This window comes from Biomphalaria glabrata, chromosome 2, assembly GCF_947242115.1.
Source record: "Biomphalaria glabrata chromosome 2, xgBioGlab47.1, whole genome shotgun sequence".
Taxonomy (NCBI): domain Eukaryota; kingdom Metazoa; phylum Mollusca; class Gastropoda; family Planorbidae; genus Biomphalaria; species Biomphalaria glabrata.
Window position 1 is genome coordinate 30745233 of NC_074712.1, and position 16488 is coordinate 30761720.

Below are 16488 nucleotides of genomic sequence, written 5' to 3' on the forward strand. Positions count from 1 at the left end.
TACGCTGTTGGCCAGAAGTCTCTGGCTGTACGGTACAGTTGTCTGCCTGTGACGTGTCATACATAACACAGACACATCTGCTGTCAAGGTTCAAACACATTTTACTCCCTAGGGTTCTCGCAATGACTCCCCAGCCTTGACTAACAAATAACTTGGACTGGAAGCTTACTAGCATAGACTTTACTAACTGGATTCACCACAATAATGCTGTTATGATGGTCACAATAAGTCATCTCCCCTTTGTAAGCACGAGACAACAATGTCAACATAGAGACGTAATAATGTATTGTTTGTGGTTAAAGGGAAGTAATGTTGAGTGTGAGCATTCTGGAGTTGTTGAAGTCTCACCGTGAACTTTGAGTAGATATAAAATTCATGTCCATCCTTGTTGATAGTGAACACGTGTATTAGTACACAACCTTTGTAAGATCATCTTATATTGATCACAAGAATATAGACAACATTTAAAATGATTTTATGCAGCTAAGAGATGGCGTAATTCTATTTGTGTATTTAAAGAGTGATCTCCCTGTCCCCTTATCACTAGACTATAAAATTCTACGTTAAAAATGTCCGCACAGTGCTGTTATAGGTTGTAGACACATCGTTTGTAACAGTTAAATAGCAGTGAACACTATCTATAACATCAGACCCCATATCCATAACTTTAGAACACCAGTGGACCATAACGTGATTCTATAGCTTTAGACCACCATAGGACAGTAACAAAATTATATAATCCTTGACCACCAGAGGACTATAATTAGATTCTATGATCTGAAGCGAACAGTGAACATCAGACTGTTTCCATAACTTTAACCATCAGTTGACCATAACTACCAGTGGTCCATAAGTACCAGTAGACCATAACCACCAATGGACCATAATCACCAGTGGACTATAACTTAATACCACTAGATGATAGTAATTAAATTCTTTAATCTCACACCACCAGGGGACAGTAACTAGATTTTATAACCTTGGACACCAGTGGACAGTAACTAGATTCTACAACTTCAGACCACCACAGGAAAATGATTAGATTCTGTAACTTCAGACCACCACAGGAAAATGATTAGATTCTGTAACTTCAGACTACCACAGGAAAATGATTAGATTCTGTAACTTCAGACGACCACAGGAAAATGATTAGATTCTGTAACTTCAGACCACCACAGGAAAATGATTAGATTCTGTAACTTCAGACCACCACAGGAAAATGATTAGATTCTGTAACTTCAGACCACCACAGGAAAATGATTAGATTCTGTAACTTCAGACCACCACAGGACAATAGGTAGATTCTGTAGCCTTAGACTACCACAGGACAGTAACTAGATTCTGTAACTTCAGACCACCACAGGACAGTAACTAGATTCTGTAACTTCAGACCACCACAGGACAATAGGTAGATTATAAAATCTCAAATGGTATTGACTTTACACCACCAGGGGACGATAACTAGCTACCATATTCACATTCTATAAGAAGACAGTAACTAGATTCTAGACCTACAGCCCACCAGAAGACCTAAGATACATTTGTAGAAGACATTAACTTATTCATGTCTCGCAAATGCGTTAAACTTCTACTACTCAGTTGTCTTCCCCTTCTGTGAAATTCCTGCTCCTTGCCCCTTCATTACATTTCAGTAAGGGGCAATAACAATTAGGCCGCTGTATCATAAAGCATCTAGACACCGTGACCTGGTGAGCGAGGTTCTGTGTGTATGTGTGTGTGTGTGTGTAAGTCCCAGATGTGCTTCCTACGTCTGTCAGTGACAAGACCTGGAACATTTGAAAAGAGTTTCTCCCCACAACTTGACACACAGCTGATCGTTGCGCATATATTTACACCGATGTTACATTCTGTACAAACAACTGATGCCAACTTGAACAATAACTGGAAGCAAATAAACACCTTGGACTCTTCGTGTCTCGTTGACTGTATCAACTCTAGAAAAACTTCTGTGCTTTGAAACCATTTTTTATATTACGCAAACTTATACTTAACGTTAGAATATCTCAATTAAGTGTATCTATAATTTCATTGTTATTTTTTTCTTTTTTATAACAAACAGTTTAGGCTAAACTAGTGTTTACCCATTCCATTCTAACAAATAAGCGATAGATATATTTGCATATTTCAAATGCAAACCACATTCGTCAGTTATGAGATGTTACCCAAATGCATTAAAATCTGTTACAAAACAATGTTCCACTTCCACAACGATGTAACTTCTGACGCGACAGCTGCCAACTCACACATTTTTATGGTTCCAATGTGTACAGCATGTCGGTCACTGTGACCTACCGGGCTGTAGACACGCTTGAGGTGAGTTGTAAAAGAGATGTAAATGTAGGTATGCTGATGAACAAGTCTCGACTCACTCGTCTTCTAAGCACATTACATTTCACACTTAATAGCAGCTCCCGCCAAGCGAACACAACTCGTGATCGGCAAAGACTGGAACTGTCAGTGAACAGTCGCGGCCCTTGATCTTAATGGCTTCCTAATGGCGGACAGCATTTCTCATCTTTTTCTTTTTTTCTCTCACAAAATTTTGTTTCCAGTAAAAACAAAACTACACAGTGATTCTAAACAATGGAACACGAGAACTATGTGCTGGAACTGCAGACGTGAAGTGACGCGTCAATGTGACGTCACTTTTTATTAAGGGTTAAATTTTTTGTTGTTGTTGCTTTGATAGGTCAATGCGGGGACTCATTCTATTATATATTGTTTTTGTTGAGCGCAACTTTTCTCTGCATGCTCAGAGCGCTCTGGTCCAAACTCTTTTTGTGGACCAGTGGGGAGAGGGGGGTGTCTGGGAGAAGGTTTCTGTGCTGCCCTTAGCTCGAGTCGGGGATTCGAACTTGATAGGTAACCAAACAGTTTATGCCACTCAAACACATTTCATACCATATGAGTGTCAGTGAGTGTCCTGTGGTCAGCAAATGTCCTGTGGTCAATGAGTGTCCTGTGGTCAGTAAGTATCACTGTTCTGCCTTTTTTTTTTTACTTGTCCTTCCCCAGGCACTGACCCACACATCCCGCCTTCTACTGATTAGAGCTGAGTACTCTTAGTGGCATTTCAATCTTGACATCTCCCAGATTTGTTTGGTAGAACAGCGCCCTGTCGTTTGGTAGAACAGCGCCCTGTCGTTTGGTAGAACAGCGCCCTGTCGTTTGGTAGAACAGCGTCCTGTCGTTTGGTAGAACAGCGCCCTGTCGTTTGGCCACCATCCAGTTTGAGTTCAAGTTAAAGCGCTGCTTGGAACTCGTTGAAACACTTTCAGTGGAGTGCAGTTCATATCGGACACGAAGGTCAAAATGATGAACTTTGTTTCCATCTACAGAAGAGTTCTAAAACCGCCAACTACAAATATTCATTTGGCTCTGGGAATGATATGATTGACTAAGAAACCAAACAGTTTAGTTGTTGTTAAGTTCAGAGAGAATCACTCGAGAATCATGTCCCTTCACAACTCTAGACTATCTTGAAACATCGCACGAGTCAGCAGAAAACATTTAGTCCAAAAGACTTGCCCTTCCTCCCCCAAACTAATTCCAGGGTCTAAATTTGTCCACATCTAAACATCGACGGGCTACATAATTAACTGATAAGTTTCTCAGGATATTTGTTTTTTACTCAGCATCAAAACAGTTCTTTATTCTCTCCCTTGTTCTATAAATGGAATGTATTTGGGAGAGTTGCAGTTCTTTTTACCTTCATGTCTGAAAAGGGAACTGAAAAGAATTTTCTTAGATTTTTTTCCCGGGGTTAGGAAAAAAAAAAAAGGGTTAATGGGTGGTGTAAATATATTAGAGATAGTTATCAGTGACTTTAGTCCTTGAGTGCACCCAAAGGCCGAGGCACAATCGGGCGTGAGTTGGAGATTTGCGTCAAGTCTTTTGCTACATTGATTATGGCTAAGGGAAGTGTTTTGTTTGAATTTTTGTCTAGACGGCTGGAGTTCAGTTCCTTAGATAGCATTACATTTGTGGCTAAATGTGTTTGTATATCTATTATCTATGCGTGTTTGTGTTTGGTTTGTGAGTGTGTTTGTGAATATATATGTGTGTGCTTGTATGGTTTTCATTGCCTAACTAAGAAGTCTCTTCAGGTGTTCTTCGATACGCCAACGTAAGACTTGGTGGCTGAGTGGTAAGACGCTTGACTTCAGAGCCAAGGGTTCTCGAATTCTAAAAATCCCTGCGATTTCAAATGTCCAGTTCTGTAGGGCGCTACTATGTCCAGACCATTCTAATGGCTACCTAACATACGTTGGGGAAGTAAAGGCGGTGGGTCATTGCGCTGGCCACATGACACCCTCGTTAACCGTCGGCCATAGAAACAGATGAACTGTACATCGTCTGCTCCCATAGTTTTTTGTTACCTTACATTCATAACATTACGCTAGTATTTAAGTTTCTATTAACTCCTTTTCACCTAATGAACGATACCATCGTTGATTTAACCCCATTATATCAAATTGATTTTTTGCATTATAAACTTAAATGTGTGTTATATAATAAGCCTGAATTATCCTATAATTCTATATCAAAGATAAAGTTTTCTGATTACCAACAAAAATACTATTGCAGTTTAATTATAAAAAGGGTAGAATATACAAATGTTAAAAAATATGTCAGAAGGTGGGAAATAATTACGGAGATAAAGAGTTAACATAACATTACGAATTCAGTAACTTAACTCTAATACAGGCACAGGAATTATTTTTATGAAAAGAAAACCTAACTCTAACAAAGACAATGTGAATGAAGAAGGGGATTCGAACTTGATAGGTAGCCAAGTGGTTTATGTCACTTGGCCACTCAGCGTACCTGGTTAGTGTTCTATGGTCAGCGTGTGTTCTGTGGTCACTGAGTTATCTGTGGTCAGTGACATTTCTCTGGTTACGTAATCGACATATTGTTTTTTGTACTTGACCCCCGCCCACACCCACACATTAACGATAGCACGCGAACTGTGAACACAAGATGGAAATGGCTGGAGAAACAGGAGGCTGCCTGGAGGGTGAGGGTTCAGAGAGCGGACTACAAATCCTAAGTACACGTCATTAGTTCTGATCCCGTCAAAACCCCCGCCCACACACGCACACACACTTTTTCGTCTCCCCGATAACTCGTAATCAAAAGGTTACCATGGAAACAGTCTTTTAATATCATAGACTCGCGTCAATCGAACTCATGAAAATACACTATAAAAAATAAATTCTTCAGTCATCAATCGGCAGCTGCTATGAACACGTATTTATGGGGGATTTTCATAAATGGAGTTTTCAATATATCCGGTGTAAAGATTTGCGAATTATTGATAAGCTATTAGTTTTTAAATGCATTTAATTTTGGCACAATTTTTTTTAGCAACGCACGATCTTGTATTATAACCCTTGACATTGTATATTTTGTAGATCCATTGCCCCAATTTTATTGGTACTATTTTCTTTAAGTTCCTTTATATCGCCCCATATTTCCCCATGTTATTGTCTCTTCTTTTTCTCTCTTGCTGTATTTTATTTCTTATAGAACATACAGTGGATCTCAAAACCAAGCGTCCCGAGACATGACGTTAAACTGCGCTCCTCTTTCCTTAGCACTTTTGGAGCTCAAAAGTGCCCTACTTCTTTTCTATCATTGTGTCTGCCTCCTCTTTTCCTAAGTCTGCCTTCATTGATCATCACACTGTCTCCTTAACTTTAAATTCTCACTACGTCCTAGACCAGTCCGTTTGCCGTGGACTGCGACGGGTAAGGGGGGATAAAGAGATCCTGGTGTTTGAGTGGTGGCTATCTGAGGATAAACCACAACAACACAATACTTTGGCTCCAAGTTCCCCTAGACCTGAGACCCAGATGGCCCGCTCTGGGTCAACCGGCTGGTCATGCCGAGCTACCAGCATAGGTCGTCGACCTATGCTGGAGGGCGGTGGCTGGAGGGTCAATCAGGGAGCTGCTGTATCGGACACATGTCCGATGTAGCAGCTGACTGAGTATAGCACCTGTGTAGCCCTGACGGACTCATTCTGGACATCCGAATGGCCCGTCCCCTTGTTGGACTCGATGGCGGGTGGGGAGCACAGGTGCCGAATTAACCAAAATATATATGGACAAAAAAACACACACAAAACTACTTGCCCCAGACCTATGTCTGGGCAAGAAACGCCGAATCGACGATAAAAAAGAGGAGGTCCCAAAAAGCTGTGCCACCTGGCCATCATTTCTGGTGGTTAGATGCACAGAGGAGGGAAAAAGCCTGACCAAGTTGAGCCCTTTTATTATCTATAAGGGACTCAAGTCAGTAGTGGGAGAGCCCAAGAGTGTGTCTAAGCTACACAAAACAATGGAACTACTTGTAGAAGTAGACAGCAAGACACACTCTGATGGGCTTTTAAGATGCAGAAGACTCTGTGATCTCCAAGTGGAAGTCATGCCACACAAGAGTCTGAACACCAGCAGAGGTGTAATCAGCTCTAGGGACCTACTGGAATGTTCCGAGAAGGAAATAGTGGAGGGCATTGAAGGAGTCACCCATGCCCGGCGCATTACCAGGCGCAGGGAGGGTGAGGAGGTCAAAACCGCCACTATTATCCTCACATTCGGAACTAGGACACCGCCAGAGTATGTGAAGGCAGGATACCTACGAGTTCCAGTGAGGCCCTACATACCTAACCCCATGAGGTGCTTCAAGTGCCAGGGTTATGGACACGGCGCGGCAGTCTGCAAGAGGAACACTGTGTGTGCCAGATGTGCTGGAGAGGGTCATGAGGACAAGGGCTGCACAGCCCAGTTCAAATGCCCAAACTGTCAAGCTGGCCACTCAGCCTACTCCAAGGACTGCCCTGTGTGGAAACAGGAGGTTGCCGTGCAGGAGTACAAGGCAAGAAACGGATGTACCTTTAGCCAGGCGAAATCGGCTGTACTGGCCCTACCCAAGGGCCAATTCGGCTTGACAAAGACCTACGCCCAGGCTGTTGCTAAGAAAGGAAGATCCATAGCCACACAGACGGACACATTGACCCCACCACCCCCTCCTCCTCCCCCAACTCAGAAGAAAACACCGCCAAAGAACACACCTCTGAAGAAACAAGAAAGCCCTGTTGTCATGCTAAAGAACAGGTTCTCTGTGCTCGCTGATGAGAGCATGGAGACTGAGCAGCATGTCAAAACCAATACTCCGGGAGAACCCGGAGACATCATGTCTGACACAGGTTCTCCTCAGAGAACCCAGCCAGACACCCAAACCTCTACCGAGTTAGAGGTTGACCAACTCCCTAAGGGGAGAAATCAAAGCGGAGAGGATGCCCGAGGTGAGAGAGGAGGAAATAACTTCCGCTCTAACCAGAGGGATCTCCCCTCTCCAGAGAGAAAGACTTCCCCCAAAAGGGGGTTGTCCTCCTCTCCATCCAAACCCAAGAATAAAAATACCAAGGTCACTGGAATAAAGGGAAACCCCTCCGGAAGCCTCCCAAGGCCAAATAGCTCCAAGTAGGTCATCTAGAATAAGCCATGGATTCCAGAATTGTACAGTGGAATTGTAGAGGCCTCAAGGCCAATTACGAGGAAATGCAGCTACTGATGGACTCTGAGACTCCTGTAGCTGTCTGCTTACAGGAAACATTTCTGAAAGATTGCATCAGCTTCCGAAGCTACCGTGCTTACACCAAGAATGTTGAGGATGCAGAGAGAGCATCAGGTGGAGTCTGTATCCTTGTGAAGGATAGCATCCCCCATGAGAGGGTAGAACTACAGACCACACTACAGGCCGTAGCATCTAGGATAACCCTTCACAAGGTTATCACTTGCTGCAGCCTGTATCTACCACCAGGCGCTCCATTAAACCGAACAGACATGGAGGACCTATTGAAACAACTCCCCCGGCCTTATTTAATCCTTGGGGATTTCAATGCCCATAACACCATGTGGGGATCCAACAATACCGACACAAGAGGTCGTATGCTGGAGGATATCTTCCTCCAACATGATTTATGCATACTTAATGATGCATCACCGACCTACTTGCACCCAGGAACTGGATCATTCACATGCATTGACCTCACCGTATGCGTCCCCGGACTTCTGGACGATTTTAAATGGTCAGTTAGCAATGATCTACGGGGAAGTGATCACTTCCCAATCATCATTACTAACAATCTCCCTTCATTGGGACGACCTCAGCGGTGGAAACTGAATAAGGCCGATTGGGAACAATTCCAAAAAAGATGCTCTGAGGATATCACAGAAAATATCCTCCATGAACAGAACCCAGCTGATACCTTTGCTAGCAAGCTACTAAGTATAGCCAGGAAAGTTGTACCCCTAACCTCTGCAAATCCAAAACGGCCTAGCAAACCATGGTTTGATACAGCTTGCAAAAGTGCTATTGGTGATAGGAAAAAACGACTGGCTGCATTTATAAAGAATCCTTCCCAGGAAAACCTAAAGCTATTCAGGATAGCTAGAGCAAAGGCTAGACAAACCATACGGTCAGCCAAAAGGAATTCCTGGAGAAGTTTTGTCGGCAGTCTGGATGCCAAAACTTCTGCTAGAGCGGTTTGGAAGGCAGTAAGGCGAATCAAAGGGAAAGAATCAAATGCAATAGGGCATTTGAAAAACCAAGGACGAACTGTCACGTCCCCCAGAGAAATAGCTGACTGCCTTGCATCCTCAATAGCAGAAAAATCATCCACTGCACACTACACGCCAGAGTTCCAAAAAGTCAAAACCAGGGAGGAAAGACACCCCATTGATTTCAGGTCAGAGAACAATGAAGACTACAACAAACCGTTCTCGCTTGAGGAACTGAGGGAATCGCTGGACAAGTCACATGACACAGCGCCTGGAGAAGACGAAATCCATTACCAGTTCCTCAAGCACCTTCCCGAACCCTCATTGGCAGTCCTGCTAGGGGTCTATAACTGTGTGTGGCAAACAGGCGCTTTCCCAAACAGCTGGAGGAAAGCCACAGTTATACCGATACCTAAACCGGGAAGAGACGGCTCTGACCCAGCTAACTATCGACCAATAGCACTAACAAGCTGCATCTGCAAAACCATGGAAAGAATGATTAACAGTAGGCTGGTCTGGTACCTGGAAAGGAATAAAGTGATCTCAAACTACCAGTGCGGATTCCGGCAGGGGCGGACAACAACTGACCACCTGGTAAGGCTGGAAGCTTATATTAGAAATGCATTACTCAGAAGAGAACATCTAGTAGCTGTATTCTTCGATATAGAAAAGGCCTATGACACAACCTGGAAAAATGGCATTCTACGTGACCTGGCGCTTATGGGGCTTAAGGGACACCTCCCCCGTTTTGTGGAGGAATTCCTGAAAGATCGAAAATTTCAGGTTCGAGTGGGCAACTCTGCTTCTGACACTCATGACCAGGAAATGGGTGTACCCCAGGGCAGCATTCTGTCAGTCACCCTGTTCAACATTAAAATAAATAGCATCATAAATGCGCTGTCCCCTGGCATAGAGTGCTCTTTGTATGTTGATGACTTTGTCATTCTTACTTATGGGAAAAACATGAACACCTTAGAAAGGAAATTACAGTTATGTTTAAACAAAATTCAGGGTTGGGCAAACTATAATGGTTTCAAATTCTCAGACTCCAAAACAGTTAGTATGCATTTTTGTAATCTAAGGGGACTCCACCCAGACCCTGAACTATTTATACACAAAAAGAAGATCCCTGTCGTGAAAACTACAAAATTTTTAGGCCTCACCTTAGATTCCAAATTTAATTTTCTCCCCCACATTAAGGAACTTAAGAAGAAATGCCAAAAGTCATTAAACATACTAAGAGTACTCAGCCATACGGACTGGGGAGCTGACAGAGATACCTTGCTGCTGCTCTATCGGAGTCTAATTCGATCCAAGCTAGACTACGGATCCATAATATATGGAGCAGCAAGGAAGTCGTACCTAAAAATACTGGAACCAATACAAAATGCTGCCCTGCGTCTCTGTCTCGGCGCGTTTCGTACATCACCTATCCCAAGTCTTCATGTGGAGGCTGGAGAACTCCCCATGGATATAAGAATGAAAAAGCTTGCAATGCAGTATATAGTCAAGCTAAAATCCAACCCCACGAACCCTGCTTTTGACTCCATATTTAACCCCACAGAGGTAGAATTATACAATCGAAGGCCTAACGTCATACAGCCGTTGGGCCTTCGAATGAGAGAACCCATCCAAAATTTAACCCCACCCATTGACCAAATCTCTAAAATAGAAACCCCTCAGAATCCTCCTTGGCTAATGAATAAACCCAAATTAAATTTATCCCTCCTTAATTTCAAAAAAGAAAATACAGACCCAAGCATACTACAAGTCCACTTTAGGGAACTGCAGGAGAGCTACGGAGATTGTGGCACCATCTACACAGACGGATCCAAAATGGAGGGAAAGGTCGCGTGTGCCTGCTCCTTTCGGAACAAAACAATCTCCCGTAGACTCCCCGATGGCTGCTCCATCTTTACGGCCGAATTGCACGCAATATTGCTTGCACTTATGGCCGTAAAAGCATCAGAAAGGAGTAAATTTATAATCTGCTCCGACTCCAAATCTGCATTGCAAGCTTTGGGGCGGATGAAGACTGACATCCCATTGGTACATAAGAGCCTGAAGCTGTTGGACCTAATAACAGCCGACCGTAGGGATGTCACCTTCATCTGGGTCCCCTCCCATGTTGGCATTGAGGGAAACGAAGCCGCAGACAGAGAAGCAAAGAGAGCCCTAAATCATGCGGTGTCAGGAACCCAAATTCCCTACTCGGACCTGAGACAAAGTATTGCCTCTGCCACCTATCGAGAGTGGCAGAACCGATGGGAGGCTGAGACTCACAGTAAACTCAGGCAGATTGTGGCGGATGTCAGGTGGCGGCCCACATCTAAGGGTCTGACAAGGCGTGGTAGCACAACCATGTCCAGACTTAGGATTGGCCACACCTACATCACGCACTCTTTTGTACTGAAGAGAGAGGAGCCCCCACTTTGCGAGTACTGTGACTCTCGCCTCACCGTGGAACATATCCTCGTTGATTGCCCCAGATACCAGGATGTCAGGGCGAAATATTTTAGAGCCACTAATCTAAAAACACTATTTAATAATGTCGACCCTGGGAAGGTACTGGGCTTTATTCGGGAAGTGGGGCTATCTACGAAGATCTGATTTCTGAATTTGTGAACATGCACTATTTACATTAGATTTTTACCAAATATTTAAATTTTTACTACCTTTACTATTTTAACTGTGAATAGACCTTGATTTTAATTATATGACTGTATAGAATCTGGCCCTTGTTGTTTAGAGAGAGAGTGGTCCTTGAGGGACTGCAGGCACGACATGGCCTAAATTGTGCCGATGTGCCTCAAATCAACAAATCAAATCAAATCAAATCTCAAAACCAAAATGTAAACAAAAAACATATTACGTATTATTGTGCCACCCCCCCCCCCTAAAAAAAAAAAAAAGAAATGTATGTATCTCACATTATGACCATTGAGTAATTTTTCTATTTCCTGTTTCTTTTCCAGATGCGACACAGTCTTTGACAGAGGAGGAAAAGAAACATAAAAATGGAGGTGAGATAGAGTGCTCTTTGAGAAATGAATTCTTCAACGAAGCAATCCGAACATTTACCTTCCAGGACTCTTATCTCGTGATGTTTCGCAAACTTGCAAAAATTATTCATGGGATATAATAAATGGTCCTACATTGTGGGCGTCAAGTGTGTCCTTGGGATATAATAAATGGTTCTACATTGTAGGAGTCAAGTGTGTCCTTGGTATACAATAAAAGGTCCTACATTGTGGGAGTCAAGTGTGTCCTTGGTATACAATAAATGGTCCTACATTGTGGGAGTCAAGTGTGTCCTTGGTATACAATAAATGGTCCTACATTGTGGGAGTCAAGTGTGTCCTTGATATACAATAAATGGTTCTACATTGTGGGAGTCAAGTGTGTCCTTGATATACAATAAAAGGTCCTACATTATGGGAGTCAAGTGTGTCCTTGATATACAATAAATGGTCCTACATTGTGGGAGTCAAGTGTGTCCTTGATATACAATAAATGGTCCTACATTATGGGAGTCAAGTGTGTCCTTGATATACAATAAATGGTCCTACATTATGGGAGTCAAGTGTGTCCTTGATATACAATAAATGGTCCTACATTATGGGAGTCAAGTGTGTCCTTGATATACAATAAATGATTCTACATTGTGGGAGTCAAGTGTGTCCTTGGAATACAATAAATGGTCCTACATTATGGGAGTCAAGTGTGTCCTTGGAATACAATAAATGGTCCTACATTGTGGTAGTCAAGTGTGGGAATAAACAGACGTGTTTTAACTTTGACCATGTCTTTGTCCAGGCCCATCACTAAAGTCTGCTCTGTAGGTCGCTTCATGTAAACTTTCCCATCGTTACGGGGAGTCGCTGCAAGGGCGTGGTTTGTGTTTGTGGTGCGTGTCTGTGCGCTAGTTCGTTGGGCAATCACACCGGTACTGTGATACAATGTCTAGTCACAATGCTAAAGGTCATCAGTCGACTTAAAAAAAAAAGATGTGTATTTGTGGGGAAGAGAATTCATACCGAGTATAAATAGATAAGTTTGAACTAAAGTGAAAAGAATGTTTAGGACTTAGCGTACATGCATGTTTTGTTTTAAATTATTGGATGAAAAGTTATTGCTGTGACCTTGGTGATCTTGAGAAGGTTTATGGCTGAGAAGAAAATATTTGACCTTCTGAGTGAATTTCTTTTTCCCTTGTGTCTTCTATTGAAGGCAGAAGTGAACTTGGTGAATGTTCACCATGAATTATTAAGAGACTGGCTTTAATTCCATCTGTCCATTAACCTCCACACCACACCGTACCCTCTACCTGTCACTCCCTTCAGTTCATGCTATATAACGCGCTGCTTTAAAGAGGCTAAAGAAAATAAGCGAATAAATTGTTCTCTCCCTTGAATTTCGCTCCTTTGGATAAAAATAGTAATAATAATCAAAACAAAAACGTATTAATATTGGGTACAAAAATAATTAATTAATGACGCTGGAGTTTCTCAATGCATTCTTGATTAAGTGTGTCAGAGAGAGTGTTATTAATAGCTGCCAATCAAACATGACGTTGTCTCGGATAAAGAAAAGGAAATGAAATATTGAGTCAAAGAAACAGATCGGACTGATTTCTTCTCTGGAACAATCTGTGACTCCACGATGCCATCTAGCTAAAAGAAACTTGTTCTCAGAATTGGCAGTTGACTTTAACTCGTCACAGCATTCAAGTTGAGTAGAACTGAACCTCCTGACACCAAGTTGAGTAGAACTGAACCTCCTGACACCAAGTTGAGTAGAACTGAACCTCCTGACATCAAGTTGAGTAGAACTGAACCTCCTGACACCAAGTTGAGTAGAACTGAACCTCCTGACATCAAGTTGAGTAGAACTGAACCTCCTGACATCAAGTTGAGTAGAACTGAACCTCCTGACACCAAGTTGAGTAGAACTGAACCTCCTGACACCAAGTTGAGTAGAACTGAACCTCCTGACACCAAGTTGAGTAGAACTGAACCTCCTGACACCAAGTTGAGTAGAACTGAACCTCCTGACATCAAGTTGAATAGAACTGAACCTCCTGACACCAAGTTGAGTAGAACTGAACCTCCTGACACCAAGTTGAGTAGAACTGAACCTCCTGACACCAAGTTGAGTAGAACTGAACCTCCTGACATCAAGTTGAGTAGAACTGAACCTCCTGACATCAAGTTGAGTAGAACTGAACCTCCTGACACCAAGTTGAGTAGAACTGAACCTCCTGACACCAAGTTGAGTAGAACTGAACCTCCTGACACCAAGTTGAGTAGAACTGAACCTCCTGACACCAAGTTGAGTAGAACTGAACCTCCTGACATCAAGTTGAGTAGAACTGAACCTCCTGACACCAAGTTGAGTAGAACTGAACCTCCTGACACCAAGTTGAGTAGAACTGAACCTCCTGACACCAAGTTGAGTAGAACTGAACCTCCTGACACCAAGTTGAGTAGAACTGAACCTCCTGACACCAAGTTGAGTAGAACTGAACCTCCTGACATCAAGTTGAGTAGAACTGAACCTCCTGACACCAAGTTGAGTAGAACTGAACCTCCTGACACCAAGTTGAGTAGAACTGAACCTCCTGACACCAAGTTGAGTAGAACTGAACCTCCTGACACCAAGTTGAGTAGAACTGAACCTCCTGACACCAAGTTGAGTAGAACCGAACCTCCTGACACCAAGTGAAGTAGTTTCCCTGTGGACAGTTTAAAATGTTCTTGAGTTAAAGGAATATTGTATAGATGGAAGGGAGTAGAGGAAAGACGTGCCAGTGGTTGTCCAGTAGTTGGTCATTATGCTGACAATCAGTGAGTTTGTCTAAGATTTAAACAAAATACCTTTCATGTTGGGTCTAGGTAGAATTGGTCCATCTTGTAGTCAGTCTACTACTTTTTATTCATGTTCTCATCGAAGTGACCTGCACATGACTAGAGAACTTTTCTCGGCTGTGGTGAGGGGGAGGCGCCTAGACACCCCTCTCTGGAACCTTCAACATTTGGCCACTTTTTACTGACATAGTCACGTGACATTGACTTTTTTCCCCTTATAAATAAGACAGCTGACAATTGTCGTTATAATCGCTTTAATTGAAATTTTTACTAAAAACAAAATAAAAAATCCAATTTAAACGAACTCAATTATTTTTTTTTCTAAAATGAAATTTCTTTCTTTGGGTAAACAAATAGTTCACCAAACCTTGGCCAAGATGACCAGTATTTATGTTGAACCAAGAATGACCATAGATCAACTGAGGAGCATGATGGTCTAGCATAGCGCCTTCTATACCCTCCCCTCTGAATGATATAGGAGTCCATCTTGTTGGGGGACGTAATGAAATATCTGCAGAGAAATTAATTGCTTCATTTCGGCACTTTCTCCCTTCCTACTTTTTATTTTTCTCTCTTTATCTCTCTCGTTTTTTTTTTTTCCCATGTCTTTTCCTTCTCCTTTCTGTCTTATCAATAGTTACAGCCCTTGGTCTGATCTTATCAAACAAAAAAATACAGAAGGTATAAAAGAGATAGGAACTCTCTAGTCGAGAAGTTTCAAATAATTGAATCATCCCTCCCCTGTGCCTTGCACTCTCCAAACTCTTCCTTCTCCAAGTTCGCCTTCTTCTTAGGACGGAAACTGGGAACACAAAAGTTTTGGGGAGCGAAGAGTGATTTATCTTTTTTTTTTTTTTCGTCTGCTAGTGTCAGTTGAGGGAGAAAATTGTCCTCCATTCTAACGTGTGTGAGTCACTGCCCCTTTTTTCCAAACTCACCCTCGTACCGTACGGACTGTACTGGCTGAAGTATTTGAGTGAAATATGTCTGCTTCAAGTCAGATTTAATTTTGTCTTTTGTCTTAAACAGAAGGGTTTGTGAGTAGGTCTTGGAGTGGGGTAGGGGCGGGAGCGTTTATGGGGCGTAGAATGTAGGTGGAGAAGAGGGGAGAGGTGGCATGTGGCGTTAGCAGTGTAGTTAAAATAGAACCCTCTGAATTTCATTCCCAGTGTGTGAAAAAAACAATTGTTTGAAGTTATTCTAAATTTGAATGGTTTGAATGCATTTATGTTGGTCGCCAGTCTGACCATTGTGTTCTGTGCTTGACCTTCCGCAGTCCACCGTGCCACCGAGGTAACATCTATCTATCTATCTATCTATCTATCTATCTATCTATCGATCTATCGATCTATCTATCTATCTATCTATCTATCTATCTATCTATCTATCTATCTATCTATCTATCTATCTATCTATCTATCTATCTATTTATCTATCTATCTATCTATCTATCTATCTATCTATCTATTTATCTATCTATCTATCTATCTATCTATCTATCTATCTATCTATCTATCTATCTATCTATCTATCTATCAATCATATACTCCCACTTTTCCTCAATTGGTGTATTCCTTTCAACTTGAAAAAAAGAGATGTGATAAGGTCAAGGCCAGTTTGAATTGTTCAGAACAGATGAAATAGGCGCCAGTTTTATTTGGGCCCTAAGTCTGTGTTTGCTCGGTCTCGTCTTGTGTCACAAGCGAATTTTGTGTCAAATTGAAAAGTAAAAGGAACTAGGGACCTTGAACAAAACCTTCATGTTGGGATAGAGGGTAAGGATAGGGATAAGGGTTGACTTTATTGTTGTTTTTTTTTAAACCTTCAGCTAACAAGGAAACAGTTATACGTGCCGCCTTTATTTCTAGTTTTATACTGTCTATGTCTGATGGGTGTACTGTCTGATGGGTGTACTGTCTGATGGGTGTACTGTTTGATGGGTGTACTGTCTGATGGGTGTACTGTCTGATGGGTGTACTGTCTGATGGGTGTACTGTTTGATGGGTGTACTGTTTGATGGGTGTACTGTC

The 16488-nt window shown here is 42.3% G+C and overlaps 1 protein-coding gene across 6 annotated transcripts in view; it reads left to right on the top strand.

Moving 5' to 3' along the window:
* LOC106077997 (netrin receptor UNC5C-like) overlaps positions 1-16488 on the top strand; it is a 505747-nt gene that overhangs the window by 470070 nt on the left and 19189 nt on the right. For all 6 annotated transcript variants that reach the window (XM_056020001.1, XM_056020000.1, XM_056020004.1 and 3 more), the window contains one exon: positions 11567-11614. In XM_056020001.1, coding sequence (XP_055875976.1) covers positions 11567-11614 — 48 coding nt within the window. The remainder of the gene's footprint in view (positions 1-11566; positions 11615-16488) is intronic.